The sequence below is a fragment of the Misgurnus anguillicaudatus genome, chromosome 22 (assembly GCF_027580225.2).
Source record: "Misgurnus anguillicaudatus chromosome 22, ASM2758022v2, whole genome shotgun sequence".
NCBI lineage: Eukaryota > Metazoa > Chordata > Actinopteri > Cypriniformes > Cobitidae > Misgurnus > Misgurnus anguillicaudatus.
In genome coordinates this window covers 3906638-3931073 of record NC_073358.2, presented here as the reverse complement: position 1 = coordinate 3931073, position 24436 = coordinate 3906638, and the positions used below count along the sequence as shown (strand labels likewise).

The window sequence follows — 24436 nt, the reverse complement described above, 5'->3', positions numbered from 1 at the left end:
ATAGTATTCATACTGTACCTTAATTTTTTTCTTATTTCATGGCCATATTAAAATAGTCAGTGTTGCTTTTTTGCAGCATGCTATATTGTATTATCCTGCATGAAAGTAAATTAATTTCAGAAGACATGATTCATTTTTTTCCCATGCCCATCTTTAGGGTACTCTACATATCTTCCAGATGTCCTTTTGGCCCCCTCAGGGGACCTACCATCTTACTTCCCAATATTCCAGTCCAAACCAGCCTTGTTTGAACATGGTGGCTATTTACCAACAATCCAGAATATACTATTCAGTGTTTTATAGCATGTCAATGAATACAACTGTTTGAAAACTTTATGAAGCTCACAGTAAATGTAGTATTTTTGGAAGCTTTAGTTTGGGGGTGGGGTTGAAATCCACTTGTATGCACTGAAGGATCCCATATTGAGGGCTTCTTGGTATTACAGAGACACCAGCATGTTTGCTTTTTAGCAGTGGCATTTTTTATTGTTGCCTTTTCCTAATATTTTCCTTAAAAAATTCTTCATGGTCAAATCCTGTACATAAATCTTATAATAATTCAATGATTTCTGTTTAGTTCCACCAAATATAAATTGTTATAGGAAATAAATGGCTTTATTAAGATAATGCACACTTTTTGCATCAAATACTGTAGATACACATAGTAGTAGTTAAGTGTTTGCAGTTTCATGATGAATTTTTATCAATTTTTGCATCAGTGATTCTGTGATCGATCCCGTGGTCTGTTTAAGAATTCCGTCAACGTGCACTTATCCTAGCTAGCCAACCTGACTTGACATAGCTGCACGTTCTCATCCTGGCTTAGCAATCGTGCAACAGACTTAGCCAGGATGGGCTGATTAAACTAGGTCAAGCTGGGCCTTTTCTGTTATCTATGGTGTAATATTTGTGCCTCAATCCTGAGCGAATAATTTTAAGTTTTGAGCACAGAGAACTATATTTTGCAAGCACATTACATTATATTTTGAACAGAAATTAACAAATCGCAAAAAAATTCGTTTGAGCAAATAAAAAACGATTCCGTGCTCAATAAATGTATATGCTTGTTTGCTATTATCCATATATTTACGTGCAGAAATAATCCGTGCTCTCTCTCTCTCTCTCTCTCTCTCTCTCTCTCTCTCTCTCTCTCTCTCTCTCTCTCGCAACCTCTTCTGTGCGCGCTCAACTCGATGCACACGCTCGCTCAACTTACAACAGCTTAACAAGTGTGCCACAAAATCAACCAATCAGAAAACTAAAGGTAAATTTTGATTGGCTGTTGGTCTCCAACCAAATCGCTAGTATAACCTATCTACAGCATCCCGGAAGCTTACTGAAACAAATAAAAAAAAATAACTGACTACAGCACTAATGGATTAAAACACATTTTGGTAAGTTTTTTTTATTATTAACTTAAAAGTGCCTTGATAGTTTTGTGTATTATAATGCTGTTGTGTTGTTTAACTTACAATATTATATTGTGACTAAAGTTAGCTTGACTTATCCTTTTCAAAGCACAGCTGCAGACAATGCCATCAGAACAGCAACCCTTAAATGTCCCACCACAGCCACATTTGAGTAGTTTGTAATATTTTGGTTAATTACTGTGATTATTACCTTTATTTTGTTTGTCTGCATTCTTAGCGTGCAAACTACATTTCGTTGCTTACGTTAACTAATTTATATAAAAAAGCAGTAGGCTAACTCCCAGGATAACTTTATTTAGCAAACTAAGCGAACAATAAAGGCTTAACTTTGTTCTTCATAATGATTTAAACGTTATTTAAACTTATAACGTTACCTTGAATGCACATTGCTGCCAGAAATTTCAGATGTTAAATTGAAATTGGTCTTCTTGAGGCTTAGGGAGGATGTATGAGAGTTGCAATCAACATACAAAGCACATGTATTCCATTACAGGAGCAAGAACAGATATGTTAATAGTTACATTAAGTAACATTTTGCATTATTAGCAGAATTAAAATAGTAATTCATTTAAAAAAAAAAAATTAGTTAACGTAAGCAACGAAATGTAGTTTGCACGCTAAGAATGCAGACAAACAAAATAAAGGTAATAAACACAGTAACTATAACCAAAATATTACAAACTACTCAAATGTGGCTTTGGTGAGACATTTAGGGGTTGCTGTTCTGATGACATTGTCTGCAGCTGTGCTTTGAAAAGGATAAGTTAAGCTAACTTTAGTCACAATATAATATTGTAAGTTAAACAACACAACAGCATTATAATACACAAAACTATCAAGGCACTTTTAAGTTAATAATAAAAAACTTACCAAAATGTGTTTTAATCCATTAGTGCTGTAGTCAGTTATTTTTTTAGATTTGTTTCAGTAAGCTTTCGGGATGCTGTAGATAGTTCTACCGGACAGGCTTTGTGGCCAGTTGCATAAACATAGCCGTGACTTTAAGACTGCGTCTTAAGAATGATTCTGACTAACTAGCAATTATTTAGGGCTAATCAGTCTTATTATTTGGATTTAAATTAGACCAATCTACCTTTCTATGGAACATACTTAAAACAGTTATGATCAGTCTTGAAGAAAAAAAATCATGACTAACTTTTAAGACTAGTCTTAAAGGTTTATGCAACTGGCCATTGGTTATACTAGCGATTTGGTTGGAGACCAACAGCCAATCAAAATTTACCTTTAATTTTCTGATTGGTTGATTTTGTGGCACACTCTTAACGCTGTTGTAAGTTGAGCGAGCGTGTGCATCGAGTTGAGCGCGCACAGAAGAGGTTGAGAGAGAGAGAGAGAGAGAGGTTTGTGAGAGAGCACGGGTTATTACTGCACGTAAATATATGGATAATAGCAAACAAGCAAATATATTTATTAAACACGGAATCGTTTTTTATTTGCTCAAACAAAATTTTTTTTTGCGATTGTTAATTTCTGTTCAAAATATAATGTAATGTGCTTGCAAAATATAGTTCTCTGTGCTCAAAACTTACAATTGCTCGCTCAGGATTGAGGCACAAATATTACGCCATAGTTATCCTGGCTTTCTTAATTCTACTTTTGTGCAATACCCCCCTGAGCTCAATGAAGCCAAAACAAGTGCGTACAGGCTTAATTGGTTGCACAAAGACCAAGCCAGGATGATCAGACACGGATTCATCAAGCCAGGTGAAACCAATCCTCGATAGGTGCGCGCTCACGGCTCACTCAACTAGACCCCGCCACCGATCACAGATTCACCGATTCACCATGGCAACTAGCGGCGTTCTTTTCCCCGTCAGAGGCGCAAATCCATACGAGGAGGTAAAATACATAATTAAGAAGAAAGGCAACACCGCCACAGTGATAAAGCAAAAAGAAAAACCGTGGCAAAGTATTGCAGACCGCCTGAATGCGTAAGTAGTGCACAATTACACACTCACCGCTCTGCTGAAACATCACAATTACAATTAAAATATTTAATTCACATCTCCAAAAACGCAATTGTACTCTGATAATAAAACAGTTCATATTTTTATTGAAATGGACTGCAAATATGAGTGAAATTGTGTAAAGTTACTCCATCACACTGGATAAGGCTTCAATAAATTATTATGACAGCCTTACATTAATTTATTACTACGCTCATTATGTGCTTCTTATGTTGTCCACCGTTGACTTTTTTCTGCTTTTATTAATGTAAAGCTGGTTTGAAACAATGATGCAATTGTGAAAAGCGATTTATAAATAAAATTTGATTGAATAAATAGATGAGCTATTAATAATAATCAATTTAATTTATAAAGCGCCTTTCAAAGGACCCAAGGTCACTTGCTCATTGCACTGCAAAAAATGACTTTCTTCGTGTTTTTGTCTAGCTTTCAGTAAAAATATAGAAACATTCTTAAATTAAGATGTATTAAAAGTTTTCTTGAAATATACTTTTTCATAAACACTTAATTTAAAACAAATTTTCATATTCCATTGGCTGATTGATTTTTTTTCCCTTATTTTCCTAGGTCATTTGCTCATCAAGAAAATGCATCTTAATTTAAGAATTTTTTATGTTTTTAATGAAAACAAGACAAAAATACAAAGTAAGTCATTTTTTGCTGTGTGACTCCATTGAATGTTCTTGTGTGATAAAGAAAGTCTCTCTCTTTGTGTGTGATGTAGATTAAATATGACCGGGCCAAAATGGTCACAGCAGTAGGTCAAAATCAAATACAAGAACATTCTGCAGAATGGTAAGGGCCCTGACTAATACTTAATAATGCACAAGCATAGATTGTACCCAGAAGATGCCTGCTTACACATTGTCTGTATGTTTTAGCAGTGAAAAAGAATACCCAGAGACAAGGCACGGGTGGTGGGTCACCAAAAGCTGAGCTCACCCCAGCAGAGGCCAGCTTTGGAGCTAAATAAAGGCAGGCCTGTTGGAGGGGATCCCTGGGGGAAAAGAGACAAGCATAGGTCCCTCCCAAGATGCCACCCGCTTCAAACAAGGTATGTTCTTCCATCTCTACATGGGACACAATCACATTCATATTGAATCTATTTGGACTGTCTGACTTTGGTTTGCCTATTGCCTTGCAGTGTCTGGCAGCACTGTGTTCCTGTTAAAGCCACCAGCATGAGCACAAGACGATGCTGATCCAGTGAGTACTCCATCAAAGGCCTGGCATGTCTTGTCTACTAGCTTCAATATGAATCTGATTAAATGTGATAGGGTCAAGGCCCCATTTCATCAGCACATAACGACGACGATGATGATGAGGAGACCATCTCTCTGGATTCCAAAAGGCATAAGGTATCATGTCAAACTTGTGAAAGTACTATATAGTCTACATATATAGTCTGGTGAGGAGTCATCATTTGGAGCCATCACAAAATCTCATTTCTTTTACAGGACCCAGTGTCATTGGTGCACTGGACTGCACACACATAAGGATAAAAGCCCCCTCAGGTGGCAGATTTTGTAAATATGAAATCTTTTCACAGCATTAATGTTCAGGTGAACATAACTTTTTGATCTCTTCCATTGAACACTGGGAAAATGGCCTGGCTCAGTCCATGACTCCAGAATCCTCTGTGACTTGTGTTGTCCTCCACAATGTGGCCTGCCTGAGGAAGGAGAGGGCCCCCAGAGTGCCGCCAACCATGGACTGGGACAATCCGGAAATCTTCCCTGATTACAACAGTGGTCGGCTGCTGAGAGACCAATATGTGTTGAATTATTTTAGTTAGTATGTGTGCTTTCAAATTTTTTTTTGGCCTCTCTTGATGTTTGTGCTGTATACTGTGTGTATACTGTTTGTAATACAAGCTTGCAGGGATGCTACTGCATCCATTAATTGTCTTGTTTTCAGTTGTCTGAAATTGTCTGTTCAGTTAGTGTGTGTATGGATTTGTCCTGCATTTATTTCAGTGTGCAGACATGAGGGGGTGTTATATACAGACCTTTGGTTGTATAATATGATTTGATTCTGTGCTTTCCATCTTGTAGAGTCACTGTGTGACTTCAGTTTCGAAAAGAGCTGATGGTTTACCTGCTTTGTTTTGCCCTTATTCAATAAAGGAACTTAATGTTACACTTTGTGCTTTTATATTTATATGGAATGTGTATTTTATATGACAGAGTATAAGGGCCACACCGAGTAAAGGAGAAAGTCATACATTTGAGGCTGGTTCTTTCTGTGGAAAGATGCATATTGTTCTTACAGTCCTGATACTTGTAACAATTTGATGCTGATGTACCAAAATATTAAGTATGTCCTTGTTTCTGAAACCATACTGACGTACAATTTCACGAAATGCCCCACAACTGTTATTGTAACAACTGTGCTCCTCTAAAACAACAAGTTACAATATTACAACTTCATCCTTTGTGGCCCTAATGTTCTATCATTTTATATATATATATATATATATATATATATATATATATATATATATATATAGCCTCATTCTATTGGAAACTGTAAATTATCTAATGATAGCCACATTGTCAAACACTCATAATTTATCCAAAATTATTGAAATTATTAATCATAAACATAAAAAAATGACAGTGGGTCTAGTTATATGTGATAACAATGTATATTGGGCAGTGAAATAACTATTGGTTTTCTGTTTGTGGTGACTGCTGACTGACATAAGGGACGAGATTAAATAGATCCTGGAATTTAGCCTGGTCTGGAGCAGGCTAGCTCCACAGAATAGATGGTAATTTATACCATAACATATCCTCCTGCCCCCTATCCAGCTTTAGTGCAACCGGATCACGGATCAATTGAGCCAGGATCACTAAGATATCCCGGCTTAATCCCTTATCCTAGTTTTGTGCAATAGGCCCCAGAATTAAGACCATCTCCATAACAGTGAGCAATATTTGTGTTGTTTTTGAGTCTCAAGTATTTTAAGAGTTTGACTTCTTTCAATGCTTATTTTAAGTGTTATGTTAAATTGTTAGTCATTACCTGCATTAGCAGTTTTGAAATGTTCATGATTATTTTAGCATTGAAAGTGATATAAATTGACAATAAAGTATTTTGATATTGAACCTTTACAGTTTTTTTTTTTCATTTTTCATATTGCACCTCCTTCATGTTTTGTGATGTTATAGATGAATGAACTGTTGAATATTTATGCTGAAAACTGATATTTACCGAACTGAAATTATTTTGCTTTATCGGTTTTCAATTTAAAACAAATATATTATTTAAGTAAATCACAATTAAGCATTAAAGTATAATTATTACATAATAAGGGACCAGTCCAGTACCCATAAAAAACCCATACTGGGACCTGGTAAATAATGTGGCCTTCATTAGTGGGGCCAATATGGGCCCCATGTGTGTTGCCCAGCTGGGGACCAACAGAATAATGAACAATGAATTCTCTCAAGATGAAGAGCAAAAAACAATGTGTAATTTGTAAATGTCCTATTCTGCATTTTGTATAGATGACCTGATTTTTAAAACTGTTTTTTTTTTTTTTTCAAATAAACTATTCAATACACAGATAGTATCCTTTTTGAAGCTGCATTCTTTTGCTTGAGTTATTCATAAATTTTTACCGGAACGGTCAGATAGCGTTTACATGTTTATGACCAGGGAATGGGTTACCTCCGGGGCACGTTAAATCATGTACTCCTACCACATTCCAGCCTCTGACAGGGTTAATCGACGCGTTGAACTTTTCATTTATTTTTCATTCAGACCTTCTTGGCTGTAAGTGGGGTTAAAGAAAGGACCTTATCTAACAATACTTCTATTCATTTTGAGTTCCTCCTGCTGATCCATTGGGCCAGTGCTTCTCAAATAGTGGGGCGGGACCCCCAGGGGGGGCTCGAAGCGACACCAGGGGGGGCGCGCGAGACCCCGGGGAAAATTCTTTTTCAGGAAGTGATTTTTTTTGCACTGTCACTTAAAGACATTACACCCCAATCACGCTGATAAGCCGCTTGAATTTTTATTATTATTTATTGATTATATTTAATTGAATTTTTCAGTATCAAATGGCCAAAAAATATTATATTATATTATATTATATTATATTATATACTGTAAATAAGGATTTTTTTCAGGCAAATTGATGCATTTTAAGTCTTTTTTGTTATAGACTAAAAAACAAGGTAACACTTTATTTTACGACCCGCAAAGTACCGCGTAATTAAACCGAATTTACAGCGTACCTATTTGTAACAACAGGGTACCTCTACAGTACCTACTTGTAGGTATAAGGGAATAATATTTTAAGTTTGGGGTAATACGGGGGTAAGAATATATGGAAAATTATTCTCTAAGTATTTCATAACTACAGGGTACCTATTGTAATATTACGTGGTATGTATGACTTAGTCAAGTCTATGGGGAAATTATGTTTTATTTTTGTATTTTATTTTATTGTGAATTTTTCATATTGACTACTGAGTGTTGTATACAGTCGATGTCTACGAGCCACATCGGCAAATAAATATAACAGCGCATCACTTTTATTTTAGTAGCCTATATTACTTGCTTTTAATAACAAAAGTCCAGCTGATTTAATGTGGTTATCTTTTTTTTAGGTAAGTACAATAAAAATAACAACTTATTCCCTATTTACCAGGAAACTCTTACATTTGCGGACATATTTGAAGTGGTGCTTTGCAATTTATTTACTTTTATTTCAAATGACACAATAATGACCACAAAGCAGCACGCTATTTGTTTATTTTTAATAGGTGTTATCATTGGTAGAATAAAACTTTGCAACGTGTGTAAACACAAGTATTTTAGCCAAATATAATTTATGCAATGGCAAACCAGAATGAAACAACAGCAGATATCAGCTCCCGCTAAAGCAAAAGACGACTACATGCGTAGGCTAGCAGCTAGGCTACTGCGCAGGTGTAGAGCGCGCGGCCGTCTGCAGGAGGTTTTCTGGAACGCGATCCTGAGGTGAAATTTCTTTAGAGGTTTTAAAAACCGTGACAGAAAATAATTGAGAAGCACTGCATTGGGCAGATTTTTGTATTTTCTGTGTTTCACACATGCATCTCTTAATGTCTTCCAAGCTGGAACATTACAAAGCTTCCGGCCTCTGACAAGAGGCATGGAATTGTGACAGCAAGGGTAGGTTTATGTATAACAATAAACAGCAAGTAGGAAATGAAAAATATGTTGTCAGGAATAGAAAAGAAGATACAGCAATTTCACGCATCCGAATGGGTCATACTAGATTGAATCATTCTCTGTTTAAAATAGGAAAACATGAATCAGGGCAATGTAATTATTGTATTCAGCCAGAAACCATAGAACATGTATTAATAAAGTGTAAGAAATATGAGAATGAAAGGTTAATACTCATTCATGGGTGTTGATGCATTAATAAATATATTATATATTGTATAAATATATATATAATATAAATATATATATTATAAATATATTGAAAGAACAAGAAAAACAAAGTATTATATATGGTTCTATTATAAATAGGAAATAGGAGTATTTGATAGAATTTAACCTTTATTTATTTATGTATTTTTACTGTTACGCGAATGTCATACGCCTACCAGTGCTTCACACTCCAGTCCAGTTGGTGGCGGTAAATGCACCATAAGTTGGTTTGCCATCCGCCATAAAAAGTCAATAGAAGAAGAAGGGGCGCCCCCTCCCATGAAGGTCGGAGCCAGCTGCAAATGGGTGGAGGTTTAGCCGCAAGTGGGCTGTACAAACTTCCAGAGGATTCACCACCGTCCCATTTGAAGCGGAAACTTCTCCTACTTGCACATTTCTGAAATCCCTCCTACTTGCGGCATAAGCTCCTCCCCCTTGTGGCATAAGCTCCTCCCACATGCAGTCTCCGGGCTGCAGCGATATATATACTTGGAAACCATCATTCGCTATAAAACACGGAACCACCCGCTTTCATACATCCAATTCAACAACACATTCAACGAAACGTAAAGATGGCACACTGTGGCGGTAAGTGAAGCGATTTTATTGTTTCTGTTGGCGTGATTACAAATTTTATGAGAAGGGGTTTTAACATTAAGTGGCATTGCATCTTACGCACAGAAGCCAGTGGCACGTGCCACTACGTTTTGTGGCTCGTACCAGTGGCTCGTCGAGTGGCACGTCGAGTGGCACTCCGGTGTCCAATGGCTCATGCCACTTTTTAGTGGCTCGTCGAGTGGCACTTCTGATGTCCAGTGGCTCACACCACTCCGTTCAGTGGCTTGTCTAACGTTACTGATAGACACATGTCAGTAAAACTTAGGTCTGTTGGATTGAGGCATGTGGCACTAATACTAGTCACCGATCGAGCAACTTACGCGTGCTGCTGCTATGTTCATTTAATTGTGACACAATGATTTTCTGTGTCCTTTTTGACTCTGGTGTTTCAGGTAACCGAATGCGTAAAATGCATCGAGAGCTAAATAGGACATCTTGATGCTCGTTCAACAAGGGATTGTATGATCATAATTCACAATTTAAGTATTAAAAATTTAAATATTTAAAATGGGAAGGCAAATATTTGATATATTTAATAAAGCACAGCATTTGTCTGAGCAATATTGTATAATACTGTTAGTTTTTAATATATTATTTCTAAATGTGTTAATTGTGAAAATTTAGTCTGTGAGTGGCATGTTTTTTGTAACCAGTGTCAATGTGTTGTATTTAATAAAAAGTGTCATTTAGAAGAATCTCGCAGAATATTATAATAATTTTTCTTCAAAGTAGGCTACCGCATTTACACAAATGCACGCCAAAACAATAGGTGTCAGTCCAACCATGTTGGTAGTTTACAACATACTTTTTTTTTTATTCACAATTCTTTACAAATACAATTTACAAAATCTCTCGCTGGGAGACTTATGTGTAGAACAAAATTGAACACAGTTATAACAGAATAAAGTAAATAAAATAAACAGAAATAAAATAATTTAAAATAAGCATTAACAGTCCATAAGGCATGTCAAAGTTATCCACATAAGTATACTGTTCTCAGTCTACAATTTTCCTTAAATTAAAGTTACATGGAAGCTTATAAATTATAATGACAAAAATGTTGCGACATCTTCACATAGAGAGTACATCTTATCACTGGAATTTATCAGAAGTTTCAAGAAGCAAATTATTCCCTCAATTCAATTTTAAAAACCGGGATGGATTTTTGTTTAGCCATTTACATTTGTGAATATGGTATTTACCCATAATTGTTATAATATTATAAATTCTAAACATTTCTTTGGGAAGATTTTCATTACCAAAAAGAATTTGCTTTAACTGTAGTTGTGTAATATTTTCCATTTTTGTTCCCAACCAGTTCATGACATCTTGCCAGAAATGTTTTATCACTACACAAGAGAAAAACAAATGTTCAATATTTTGTCTTCCTGGGAACAGAACACACATGGCTCCACTTCAAAACCAAATCTCTTTTTAAGCATTTCTGCTGCTGGGTAATATCCATTTATAATTTTAAATTGCATTTCTTTAATTGTAGGAGGTATAGGCCATTTCATGAATTTTATCTGACATTTTGTCATCATAATGCCTTATTTTTATATTTTGATCAAAACCATAAAATAGTTTACTTTTGAATATTTTGCTAATATAATTATTATTACATTTTTTCTATTTAAGGGAATTTGATTTAATTGCAATTTAGGCAAATTTATTTGACTTTTTGAAAAATGTAGATAGTTTTGTATCATATTTAATAAAGCTATTGGTATTGCTTTACATAATCTCTTTTTGAACTTTGTATATTAAATTTCATTTCAAAATCCGTAAAACTAAGAATGTTCATCTAATATATCTGTGATAAAAATGATTCCATTTTCAAACCAATTTCTCAGAAAAAGTGATTTCCTATTTACTGTTATTATTCTATTATTCCACAAGGGGGAGCCATGTGGTGTAAAATTATGAGTAAATACCATCTTCCAATAATGAAGAACTTGTTTATGAAACTCAGACAATTTAACAGGCAAATTGGAAACCTCGAAATCACACTTTAAAAGAAATTCTAAACCTCCCACTTTATTAAAGATATTTTTGGGAATATGATATAGAACTAGGTTTATCTAAAAAACCTTTTATCCAGTTAACTCTAAAAACTTCAAAGTCAATTGTTTTCAACCCCCTTTACTATAATCCTTTACAAGCTGTGATTTTTTTGATGTAATGAGTTTTATTACGTTAGATGAATTGATAAATTATAGTATTTGCTTTTCTTATATTATGTGAACTAATATAAAGAGAATAGCATGGGTAAATTAATTTAGATATCCCTTCTGATTTTGACAACAGGTTACGTCCTAAAATAGGAAAATCTCTTGTTAACCAATGATTTAAATTCCTTTTTATTTTTTCAAATTTCCCAATGATATTTTTGGATTCTCTTATTGCCAAATTTTTTGATAAATAAATGCCCAAGTATTTTACATCATTCTTAACTAGAATCATCTCCAAGTTTGTTTCAATACAATTATACAAAGGTAATATTTCAAATTTTTTAAATTAAGGCAAAGGCCTGAAGCCTTGAAAAAAACAGAAATCACATTTAAAGCCTTCTGTAGAATTGATTTGTCCTTTAGAAATATCACTGTATCGTCAGCAAATTGGCTTATTTTCAAATCGGTGTCAACCAATTTTTATCCCTTCCAGGTCTTTATTATTTACTACAAAATATGCCAAAAGCTGCGTACAAATAATGAATAATTTTGGGGAAATTGGGCATCCTTGCCTTATTCCACAAGAGACATTTATTCTAGGAGTGATATCTGATTGTAATAAAATATAACTATATATTTGGTCATAAAACATTCTGATTACCTTACAAAAACTGTTACCAAACCCAAAAAGTTGGAGCGATTTCAGTAAAAAAAATCATGTTCTAAGGAATCAAATGCCTTGAAAAAAATCAATAAACAATATAAGGCTTTCTGTGTTAATAAGGCTTTGGTAATCTATCATGTCCATAATTAGTCTCACATTGTTATGAATTTGTCTACCTTTAATAAACGCTGACTGAAAACCATCTATTAATTTATTCAAGACATTTTTTACTCTATAGCATATACCAAAGCTAGTAGTTTATAATCATTACAAAGTAAATTTATAGGTCTCCAATTATCTAGTAGGTAGTTTACATCCTATGTTTAAAAGCAATGTCCTATTACATATTTTACAACATGATATTTACACGGTGTTGACAGTGCAAATACGTCACGTGCCCTTCAAAATTACATTTTATATAGATTGTTATCCATAAGAAATAAGGGTTGTTAATTTTTACAAATTATTATTTCACAATATTTATGAGAATTAGTAATTATTTTAAATAAATTAAATTATTTCAAAGCAAAAAAGATTTTTAAGTAAGCTCCGACAGAAACACTTTACAAACGATTAAACCAATCAGTTATTTTATGCATTTCAAATGGATCTAAATGTTGCCTACAGTATGCTTTAAGAGAAGGGGCAGTTTTTTTTTTACTTCGATCTCATCTTTCATTTAAAGGGTGTGAATATCTAGACTCACTTAAATTAGGCCTACTACTTAAAAAAATAGATAAAAAAAATATTAATATAAAGGAAAGGCACAATGTTCACACGACCATGGCTCAGACAAATACTGTGCTTTATTAAATTAAAACACTCAAAATATTATGCATTTCCATTTTAAATATTTACATATTGTGATCATACAATCCCTTATGAACGAGCGTCAAGAAGATATATATAACTCTCGAGTCATTTTACGCATTCGGTTACCTGAAACACCAGAGTCAAGAAGGACACACAAAATCATTGTGTCACAATGAAATGAACACAGCAGCAGCACGTGTAAGTTACGCTCGGATCTGTAATGATCGATCGCTGACTATCAGTGCCACATGCCTCAATAGAACAAACCTAGTTTTACTGACATGTGTCAGTGTACGAGCAACTAAACGGAGTGGTACGAGCCACTGGAAACCGGAAGTGGCACGTGCCTGTGGCTTCTGTGCGTAAGATGCCTTGCCACTTTATGTTAAAACTGCTACTGGATTTCTTATTATTTAAAATATTGCTAAAATTGTCACCATGATGAAGATTTTCTGATTTGTGTTTTTCTGCTTATGTGGATATAAAATTAAAGGAGCCGTATGTAAGAAATGTATATCAATTCATACATTTGAATAAAATGGCCTTGATATGTCACTAGACATTAAGAAATCATTTTCATTTCAAATACTTATATCACTGACAACAGTGGTTTGTCATTTAAAAAGTGGAGTTGCAGCCCTCAACTGATGTTTATGTTGTCATTTTGTGTATTGGTCACCAGTTGTGTGATTGCAGTACCAGTTTAAGCCACAAGTTTTGTGATTGCAATACCAGTTTTGGCCACAATCCTACATACTGTTCCTTTAAGTTTCTAAAAACTCTTTGTCTCTAAACTTAGCGCTAGGCTACGTTAAACCGGTTGTAAACCTGCAAGCTTTTATATGATATTCTCGGGGGCGGAAATGAGCTTTACTACGTTTTTTTTCTCATATTTCTTATTATTTAAAATATTGCTAAAATTGTGAGATAGGACCAACTGCAGAAGCGCAGAACCATTCGTCATGGCAGTCTGAGACTGACAGTCTGAGGCCGGAAGTGGCGGAGTTGTAATCTCAGATCGGAGATGGACGGAGAATGATTAAACGTTAAAATCTATTAAAATGCTTTTTCATTCAAATCAAATGCTCAAGCTTTATTTTTTAAGATTTGTGTTAAATTTATTTATATTCATTACACATAAAAATGGATAATAAACTATACATTTAACTAAAAAAAAAACTATTAACAATTGTCTGTAGCAAATAACAAATTTTACGTTTTACATTATTTTACAGAAATACATAACACGCATAATTTACATGCATACGTGTGTGTGTATATATAAAATATAATTAATCTCAAATGGCAAAAAGTGCCTCAGTCATTCTGAAATCGCCCTATATATTTATAAATAATATAATAATATACAGTTGCATTTCAAATATCGTAAATATATCTTTTTAAATTAAATCTTTTTAATACATTTCTTAAAACAAGCACAACACGCACTCTGATCTCACGGTACTTTGAAGTCGAGTGAATCACTCTGTGCAAGCATTTATTTATTTTTTTGCTTTTTTTCATCGACGTGGGTCTTGATCACAGCTCCTGATATAATGGGTATGATTTTCTAACAAAGTTAGCGTCTGTACGGAGCATAAAAGACAGAAAACCCGCATGCCTGCATAATCATACCACCATATTATTTACAATATTGCTGGGCAAAGATTAATCGCGATTAATCGCATAGAAAATAAAAGCGATTTTTTTTTGCATAATATATGTGCGTGTACTGTGTCTAATAATTGTGTATATTTAACCACACACACACATTCATGTTTTCATTTCAGAATTGTTTTACTTATATATATATATATTAAACATGTAAATATATATAAACATGTAAATGTTTCTTAAATACATAAATTAATGTGTGTGTATTTATTTATACATAATAATCACACAGCACATACTCTTATATTATGCCAACAATCACTTTTATTTTGTATGCGATTAATCACGATTAATCTTTGCCCAGCACTAATTTACAACGACACAGAAGTAGCGGAATGCAAAAATAAAATAAAAAAAGAAGTAGCGGAATGCCTTATAAGGCCCACTTCTGGCCTCAGACTGTCATGACGTATGTTTCTGCGCTTCTGCAGTTGGTTAGTATTGGAAATTGTGAAGATTTTCTGATTTGTGTTTTTCTGCTTATGTCGATATAAAATTAAGTTTCTACCTCTGGTGATAGATCTGACCGTCGAACACGAGGGGGACAAACTGATAGATCTTTCAGATCCCTTGCAGGAGGAGGGGTTCGGCGTTGATGCAGCAGAGGTCCTACCACTATACGGTGAGTCATCTTTTGACTCGTTGAATATAAACTGTATTCGCAGCTTGCTTATTTCTGCTATGTTTACTCACGCAGAAAACTGTCTCGGGTGTAGCGATTGCGAGCCTGGCTGTAGCACCTCACGCCAGAACGGATGTGGTCGTTCATCTTGGGCTGGTGATCGTAGCGCATGCGCTGATGATGAGGCAGACTGGTCCAAGTCGCAGATGAACGCTTGCGATCAAGCTTCCTGGGCTGATGACAACGGATTACCATCGAGCGGTCAGCAGACACCGAACACTACTCATCCTTCTGTTGATGAAAATAATGATGAAAGCTCAAAAAAAATCCTAAAAGAAAATCCTCAACTGGTTCATGAATTTCGCAACAGAATACTGGCTCAATATGAAGAGATAAAAAAATATTTAGACAATTGTGAGCGTGAGCTTCATAGAAGATTTGACACTTTCGACCGCAAACTACAAGAGTTAAACGATCGTTTATGCCAGATTTACGTTCTGCTAGATGCTCATGACGGTGCTGTTCAGACGAGTCTAGATAGACAGCGTTCAGCCATAGAGGAAATAGCTCATCTTCTTCGGTGTTTATTGGTGGGTGGCAAACCAACTAGTAGGTGCATTTAGTAGGTGCATTTAGTAGGTGCTTCATGAGGCTTCGAAACATTTACGAATCTTTTGTTTCGAATCAGTGGTTCGGAGCTTGTTTCAAACTGGCCCAAGTCAGGTTTTTTTTTTGCAGTCAACAATGGTACAATGAAATATATGCAATTAAACAAAAGTATAACATTTTTTAAATCAACAAGCCAGAGTTATATAAAATAAATAAATAAACAAAGAGAGCGAGAAGGGAAAAAAAGAAAAAGAAAAAAGATGTCATTCAATTAGCAATGTCATATTTGCTTGCAATCATGTGAGCTCTGTCAGATTTTTTTACTGTTACAGTTCTTTAGCATAGTACAGTAATTCTTAAGCTCATTTTTAAAGTGAACGAATTTTGGTTTGGAGTCAGACCATTTTACTTTATGAATGTGAAATTTCCCCAGTAAAATCAACATCTGAATAAGATATTCCTTTTCTTTATCAAGTGTTTGATCATTGAAGTATATTAATATGTCCAGTCCAGTTTGAAGGATCCTACCTTAGATCCTCACGTGCAGAATGTTTTTATTATTGTGTTTTTTTTATCTTTAATCATTTATTTACATAATCATCTTGATCATTAGTTATTATCCATTTAATTATTGTATTTGATTATTTTATATTATTTTATCATTATCAATTTCATTATTATCAATTTTATTATTACATTATTGTTTATTAATTCATTTATTCATTATTGTTTTTTATTCATTATTCATTCATTATTATATTTCTGTATTTTATTATATCATTCATTCATTCATTGTATTTCTATATTTTATATGTCTCTTGGTGGTTCAGTTTCACATTTGGGAAGTTTCATAGAGTTGTTCTGTCTGTGTGTAAACAAGATAGATAAAGAGAATGTTTATGGAAGCCCAAGGTCTAAGGGATGTTACAGCTGAGCAATTTTGGTTATAACAAGTGCATTCTGTATTCCTGGGGTGGACGAGGTTTGAACATTGAGGCATATGCAACTGAAACTAACTGTCCATCAATAAAACTCTGTTCTATTTTATCATCTAAAACCTCCGTCTCACGACTCTGTTTACGACTCTGTTTATGCTCTCTTCTAGCAACAATTGATCAGCCTTGTATCTGACAGATGCTTTAACAAAGTAAACTTATATTTTCTGACGTGATCTGGTGTACGGGGCTGGATCGTTATATTTTTTCTGTGGTGTGGAGACCAGATCTAACAAGGGGCACCATTACGGGGGACGGGGTTGGGGGGCTGAGTATGCCAGGCATATGGGCACATGAGAATGCTAGGACAGTGGTTCTCAAACTGGGGGGCATGAGATGGTACCAAGTTTTATGACATTTTATAAAATATATTAATTTATCATAAAAAAACTCATAAAATAAGGATACTAAATAACACCAATATGTTTTAATATGTTTAATGTTTTGTTTTAGAATGTTTTACGTCATACATTTTCTTTGGGAATGCACAGTACAAACGGGGGGCCGCACTGCGAAAAAGTTTGAGAACCACTGTGCTGGGGGCCCCCACTGTCATCACTTTTTTATTTTTTACTAACTGTACACGTTTCAATTACTAACACTAGTTACATTTAGTACTACTTAAAAAAATCCACATTTGATACTTAATTTTATGTCAGCAACAATTTATTTTTATTAACATGAACCAAAAGCTACACCTGCAGCGCCCCCTAGACTCCTTATAACAGCACTGCAGAAAAAAATTCCAGGGGCACACAATGACAAACAAAACACGCAGTTTGTATCATTTAAAATTGAGTCACTTAAAATTAATATTGGGCCAGATTACAGTTTTAGCCATGCACAAATAAAATTTAGCCAGCACTATTAAAGTCATGTCTGGTAAATATTTAAATCTAACCATATTCTTTACAAGGTACAACAAGATTATTATTATTATTCTGTACTATGTTGTTGTTTTATATTTAAGATAAAGTGAACCGAAATTAAATAAACAGAAAAATAAGACATAAGAAAAAATAAACATAACTAGAGATATAGAAAGGTACATCACTAATAAAAAGACCAAATTAAACAAAATTTTTAAGGTGGGGCAATATATAAATACAATGCAAAGTAGAGCCAAATGATGAGTCAATGCAAATATTATGTTAAGTGCAGAATGCAAATCTCTATATATTGTGTTAAAGAGTCAGGTGATAAAATAGTGCAAACTTTGAAGACAAATATTACAATCTTAAAATGCTGGCTTATTTTTAACCCAGTGTTGGGTCAAAAAGGGATATACTGCTTGTAATGTAACCTAGGTTGTTTCAACTCAAAATGCTGGGTCGTTTTAACACATTCTTGGGTCAAATACAAACATTTTCTGGGTTAATTTAACCAAATGGCTAGGTTTGTCCCTTTTTGACCCAACGTTGGGTTGAAAATAACAAAGTAATAGAGCAGTACAGAAAAAGATGAAATCACAATATGAGAGATAATTATCTAAACGTACAGTATAATGTTATTAGAAAATCTACAATCACTATTTAACAGATGTTGAGAAAAACAGCTATGCAATTATTACTATTTGTCTCAATCGAAGAACTTATTTTAATTAATGAAGACAAGATTTAAAACTCAAATCCTCGGTTACATAATTTACTGGCTAAACATGCTTACAACTGCACCCACGGTGGCCCCCACAGCACCCACGATGGCATTGCCAATGAAAGGGATTCCTGCCGCACCTAGAGATAGTAGTAGTAAACATAGGGGACACACTGCCAAAATGATTGATGGTGCCCTTTGACCTTAGGGGAGGGGCTGACCTTTTGACCTGCGAGGGAGGGGTGACCTTTGACCGGACCACCCACGTCGTGAACCTTTGACCTCCGGGGAGAGGCTAACCTTTGACCGGACCGTCCACGACGCGTTGAACTTTTAACCGGTACGCCCACGTCACGTTGACATGTTTATGTCCGGATTTATCTCCGGGGCGTGTTAAATCATGTCCTCCTACGATAAAACAATAAAAACAGTGTGGTCTTCATTAAAAAAAAAAAAATGCTCCCATCATAATTTATATAAGGTGGGGCATAATATGTATAATAAAAGCCAGGGAAATCAGAGTTACGACAATCACAAACATGGATAGGCCGTGCAGCTCATGCGATACTCCGGTGAGTGAATGGTGAAACAGCACGGAGCATCCAGCCACGGCGACGAAAAAAATCAACCTTCAACATGCATTGAAACTCCAACATGCACCACCCCAGAACGCGCGACATCGCTACAATCCGCCATGCTGGCATTGAAATACCGCGAAACACAATTTTTTTATGTGAAATGACCAAAGAAATCAAGTGTTCTTTCTTTTCTTTTAAACGTCATCCTGACTTATGAGGCTATATTCATGGTGAGAATAAGCTGTAATTATATAAAGCAAGATTAGAAAAGATGTTCAAAATGAACTTTCTCTAATAATTATGTATGGACACGACCGATCAAAAAACATGTTCAAAAGCATCAACACAATAAAAAAGGTTTCTCACAGCGGCAGATGAAATACAATCCAAAAGAATAAAGAACAATGAACTCCGCCAAGATGAACATTTTGTAGGATTTTCTCTAGAGAGTAAAATTTGAAGTGTAATTTTTAAATGTCCTATTCTGCATTTTGTATGGATGACCTGATTTTCAAAACAGAAGTTATGTTTTTTCAAATAAAAAAGTGGTCTTCTGCCACTTACACAGATCGCAGTCCCCAAAGTTGCATTCCTGAGAGATGCTTCCACTCCGAATCGTAAATCGTTTTGGTAGTGCCCGTGTGAGGACCGAGATATTTTGTTTTGTAACTCGTAAAGCATGTCCAGTCCTCCTGCGATAGCAGGACAGTGTTTATACAAGGGGCCTGCATTAATGCAGCTTGCGTTGCTTTCATCATATTAATAAGTACAGCATAAGTAAAGACAAAAAGACACATACTACAAAACATTACCTGTCTAAAAACTGAGACTTTTAACTTTAGGTTATTAGTATATTAGGTTTAGTATAGTTTTCAGACTTTCAGAAAGAACTCATCAACTTAAAGAATAAAGCACTTATCAATCACATTTATTTTAATCTCAAAAACTCAAGTTTACGTCTAGTATTTATTATTGCACCTGAAATACAAGTACCTGAGACATGCTTACACTCCTTAGCCAAAACACTGAGGGGCAGTTTCCCGGACAGGGATTATCTTAATCCGGGACTAGGCCTTAGTTTAATTGGGAAATATAACTAGTTTTAACAAACATGCCTGACTAAAAACATTACCTGTGTGCATTTTGAGGTAGAACAAAGGGCCCTGATGTATTTTAAGATATGTCAGTGCAAGTTGTTTTCAGTTTGGACAGCTCTTAAAAATGTTTTAGTCTAGGACTAGTCTAATCCCTGTCCGGGAAACCGCCCCTAAAACATTTAGTGCTTTTGCATTTAATACAATATTCAACAACACTTGACAAATCACTCCATACAAGACAATCAAATTATATACATTCAATGAACACAACATACAAAGTCTAACTTCATCACATGCTTTGATGCACTCATTTCTCTGTCTCTGTTGTTCTTAGTTGTCAGTTATCGGCTATGTAAACTGTGTATTAAACTCACACTACTCTTTACCCAGAATAACATGTACTTCTTCCGTGGTGACAAAGCGAGGTACATGATTTCTTTAATTTATATAAACACAAGTAAACTTTTTTATTGTAAAATAATCAAATAAAATAGTAAGACTAAAGACATAGGCCAGGGGTCTCCAACACGTCGCTCGTGAGCTACTGGTAGCTCGCGTCTTAATTGAAGGTAGCTCGCTCGCGGGTTTATTTATTTATTTATTTTCTGTGGTTATGGCGCATTTGGATGTCTGGTTAGTGTTACAAGCGCCTGTGGTAGTAAAGACTGGGTACGTGTTTGACGTCGCGTTGAGCTGTGTAGACCGGCGTATCATATGACATCAGTAATTTAACATGTATGATTAAAAAAAAACAGATAAGTCCGCGCACTCGTGCCGGACGATCCGCGTAACGCGGTGAAGCCCGCGCCGCGACCACGTCCGGACGATCCGCGACGCTGTGAAGCACGCGCCCCGGCAACCGGACGATCCGCGCAACGCTGTGAAGCTCGCGCCGTGGCAACCGGACGATCCGCGCACATCTCGAGTCGAGGCACTATGGTTAAAATGGATGCCGTCATTTTCGGATTCATTTTTGATACAACGAAAATACAGTCGTTGTCACAGGTTCAATGGGTTATTATCATCTCATATTTAAACATCAAATGTCAAGAGATACCAGAGAGCCATACGTGACATACATGCACATCCCCATTATGAATTAAAAAAGCAGTAAATACTCTATGTTTGGATCATCTTTCTAAATCTGATCTTTAATAATTGATTTTTTTTTTATTCAAAATGTGGTATTTTTGGACGAATCCTACAAGAGGTGATAAAAAAGTATTAAGACAACATGAACGTTTTTTTTGTTGTTGTAGGATGTGTTCTTTCATTTGATGTATCGTATGTTTATGTTTAAAGAAAAGCATTTTCTGGAAGGTATTACAATTTTGTGAAAAATAAAAAAAATGCTTGCACTGGCTGGCAACTTAAAAAAAAAAAAAAATGCTGTCAGGAAAGAGTTAAAATCACAGTGAGTTAATAGACCGGTGTCTATTAACTCACTAATTTAGGTATAACGTGACACAAGTAGCTCTCGACCACTTTTATTTTTTAGAAAGTAGCTCTCCAATGAAAAAAGGTTGGAGACCCCTGCTATAGGCTAACTGATGATCCTTACATATGAAATACCCGCACAAAATCATCTAGGTATAGCCTATTCTTAAAGCGACGTTGGTTTTATTACACCATAATATAAGAAAAATAAATCAGTATATACTATAAAGATTCACTTTGCTATCATTTTCAACTAATGTTGATTTATTGTGTTGTACTCAAAACATCTGAACTTCAGTCAGCTTTTTGGGGGGCTGATCATAATGCATCTTGTATGGAGTAATTTGTCAAACATTACCAAATATTACATTAAATGCACCAAAAGTTTTAGTGCCTTGGCCAAGGAGCGCGAGCATGTCTCAGGTACCTGTATTTCAGGTGCAATAATAAATACTAGACGAAAACTTGAGTTTTTGAGATTAAAATAAATGTGATTGATAAGTGCTTTATTCTTTAAGTTGATGAGTTCTTTCTGAAAGTCTGAAAACTATACTAAACCTAATATACTAATAACCTAAAGTTAAAAGTCTCAGTTTTTAGACAGGTAATGTTTTGTAATATGTGTCTTTTTGTCTTTACTTATGCTGTACTTATTAATATGATGAAAGCAACGCAAGCTGCATTAATGCAGGCCCCTTGTATAAACACTGTCCTGCTATCGCAGGAGGACTGGACATGCTTTACGAGTTAAAAAAACAAAATATCTCGGTCCTCGCACGGGCACTGCCAAAACGATTTACGATTCGGAGTGGAAGCATCTCCCAGGAACGCAACCCCAAGGACCACGATCTGTGCAAGTGGCAGAAGACCATATCTTTCTATTGAACAGTTTATTTGAAAAAACATAACTTCTGTTTTGAAAATCAGGTCATCTAACATTTAAAAATTACACTTCAAATTTTACTCTCTAGAGAAAATCCTACAAAATGTTCATCTTGACAGAGTTCATTGTTCTTTGTTCTTTTGGATTGTGTTTCATCTGCCGCTGTGAGAAACCTTTTTTATTATGTTAATACTTTTGAACATGTTTTTTAATCAGTCGTATCCATACATTGTGCTAAGATTATTAGAGAAAGTTCATTTTCTAATCTTGCTTTAATTACAGCTTATTCTCACCATGAATATAGCCTTATAAGCCAGGATGACGTTTAAAAGAAAAGAAAGAACACTTAATTTCTTTGATCATTTCACATAAAAAATTGTGTTTCACAATATTTCAATGCCAGCATGGCAGATTATAACAATGTCACGCATTCTAAAACGGTGCATGTTAAAATTTCAATGCATGTTAAAAGTTAAATTTTTTCGTCGCCATAGCTGGATGCTCCGTGCTGTTTCGCCGTTCACTCACCGGAGTGTCGCGTGGGCTGCACGGCCTGTCCATGTTTGTGTTTGTCGTGGCACTGATTTCCCTGGCTTTTATTATATTATGCCCCACCTTATATAAATTATGATGGGAGCATGGAATTTGTTTTGATGAAGACCACTTGTGTAAACACTGTTTTTGTTGTTTTGTCGTGGGAGGACATGATTTAACACGCCCTGGAGATAACCCCAGACATAAACATGTCAACGTGACGTGGGCGTACTGGTTAAAAGTTCAATGCTACACGGGCCGTCGGTTCAAAAGTTCAGAGCAGCGTGGGCGGTCGGTTCAAAAGTTCACGACGTGGGAGGTCCGGTCAAAGGTCACCCCTCCCTCGCAGGTCAAAAGGTCAGCCCCTCCCTCGCAGGTTAAAGGTTACCCCCTCCCTCGCAGGTCAAAGGGCACCATCAATCATTTTGACAGTATGTCCCCTATATTTACTACTGATAGTAAATAGGAGTAAAGAAACAAAAAGCATATATGATGTGTAAACTATAGTTAAAGCTGCGTGCGCTCCATGCACAAACTGTTTCATAATACTATTTTACTGTTAAAGGATTTATTTCATGTTGATTTTTGCTTTACCAGCTGATTGAAGAAGTGCTACCAGAGATCCGCCTGCGACCCCCCCACCACCAGCAATAGCTGCCAATGACATTAAAGAGGAGGCAATAGAACCTGCAGTTATTCCACCTGCAGTGAAACCAACAGCAGCCAGAGCAGCAGGAGCTGCTGCAATTGCTGCGACTGTCAATAGAAAGATTACATATTTCTTGGTTCAGAAAGATACTCATAATGCAGATCATTGTTTATTCCATAGAGTGTGTAAATGCCAATAAAACATGCAAATAGGTCTTATGTTTTTTGATAGTAACAAAATAAGCCATTCAAGGATAATATTTGTTTCTACCTGCTCCTGTACCTGTTGCGAACATAGTAACTAAGAGGATGAATAAAAACAGAGAAAAGTGTTTGTTAATTGCTAATAATTTAAAAATGATATTTAAGAATGTACATTTCAATTATATTTGATGATACTTACAGCTGGGGTTCTAAAGCTCTACTGGGTGGATATTTTCAAGGAATGAAACTAAAAGTTATTAAACATAGACACACCACAAAGACAAACATTTAGCCAATGAATGGAGCTAGCTGGAGGCAAAACAAAGGGAAAACTGAGGTTTTATGTGTATATAATAAGAATTTAAAGGACAAATATTTCTTAACAAATAACATAGTGCATATTTTTGTCTGTAAAACACCTATTTCTTATGTTTATAAAGATTTT

The 24436-nt window shown here is 35.2% G+C and overlaps 2 protein-coding genes and 1 long non-coding RNA gene across 4 annotated transcripts; 2 read left to right on the top strand and 1 right to left on the bottom strand.

The window, feature by feature from the left end:
- The first annotated feature begins 3067 nt into the window (after positions 1–3067).
- LOC129439399 (uncharacterized) lies at positions 3068–5047 on the top strand. Of its 2 annotated transcripts, XR_012365384.1 has the most exons (5): positions 3068–3382; positions 4143–4213; positions 4300–4472; positions 4563–4776; positions 4876–5047. It is a non-coding gene; the product is annotated as an uncharacterized lncRNA (long non-coding RNA). The 2 variants fall into 2 exon arrangements; XR_008642801.2 differs by having other exon boundaries at positions 3068–4213.
- A 4086-nt stretch (positions 5048–9133) lies between these two features.
- On the top strand, positions 9134–17079 carry LOC129440871 (uncharacterized). The gene is made up of 3 exons (XM_055200438.2): positions 9134–9439; positions 15312–15413; positions 15489–17079. The coding sequence occupies exons 1-3, from the start codon at positions 9424–9426 to the stop codon at positions 16034–16036; spliced, it is 666 nt and encodes a 221-aa protein (XP_055056413.2). The 5' UTR covers positions 9134–9423; the 3' UTR covers positions 16037–17079.
- Positions 17080–17124: 45 nt separating this feature from the next.
- On the bottom strand, positions 17125–24083 carry LOC141358857 (interferon alpha-inducible protein 27, mitochondrial-like). Its single transcript, XM_073860673.1, has 3 exons — positions 24059–24083; positions 23734–23895; positions 17125–18750 (listed from the first exon to the last, which is right to left on the bottom strand). Exons 1-3 carry the CDS (start codon positions 24081–24083, stop codon positions 18662–18664), a joined length of 276 nt encoding a protein of 91 aa, XP_073716774.1. The 3' UTR covers positions 17125–18661.
- Positions 24084–24436: the final 353 nt, after the last annotated feature.

What these genes read in the sequence shown, in the direction of transcription:
- LOC129440871 (XM_055200438.2), top strand. An exon ending in AGAGGTCCTACCACTATACG is followed by an intron (nt 15,414 to 15,488) that starts GTGAGTCATCTT and finishes TTACTCACGCAG; the next exon opens with AAAACTGTCTCGGGTGTAGC.
- LOC141358857 (XM_073860673.1), bottom strand. Translation starts at nt 24,083, where the DNA reads ATGTTCGCAACAGGTACAGGAGCAG. An exon ending in CGCAACAGGTACAGGAGCAG is followed by an intron (nt 23,896 to 24,058) that starts GTAGAAACAAAT and finishes TTCTATTGACAG; the next exon opens with TCGCAGCAATTGCAGCAGCT. An exon ending in AGCACTTCTTCAATCAGCTG is followed by an intron (nt 18,751 to 23,733) that starts GTAAAGCAAAAA and finishes TACTATCTCTAG; the next exon opens with GTGCGGCAGGAATCCCTTTC.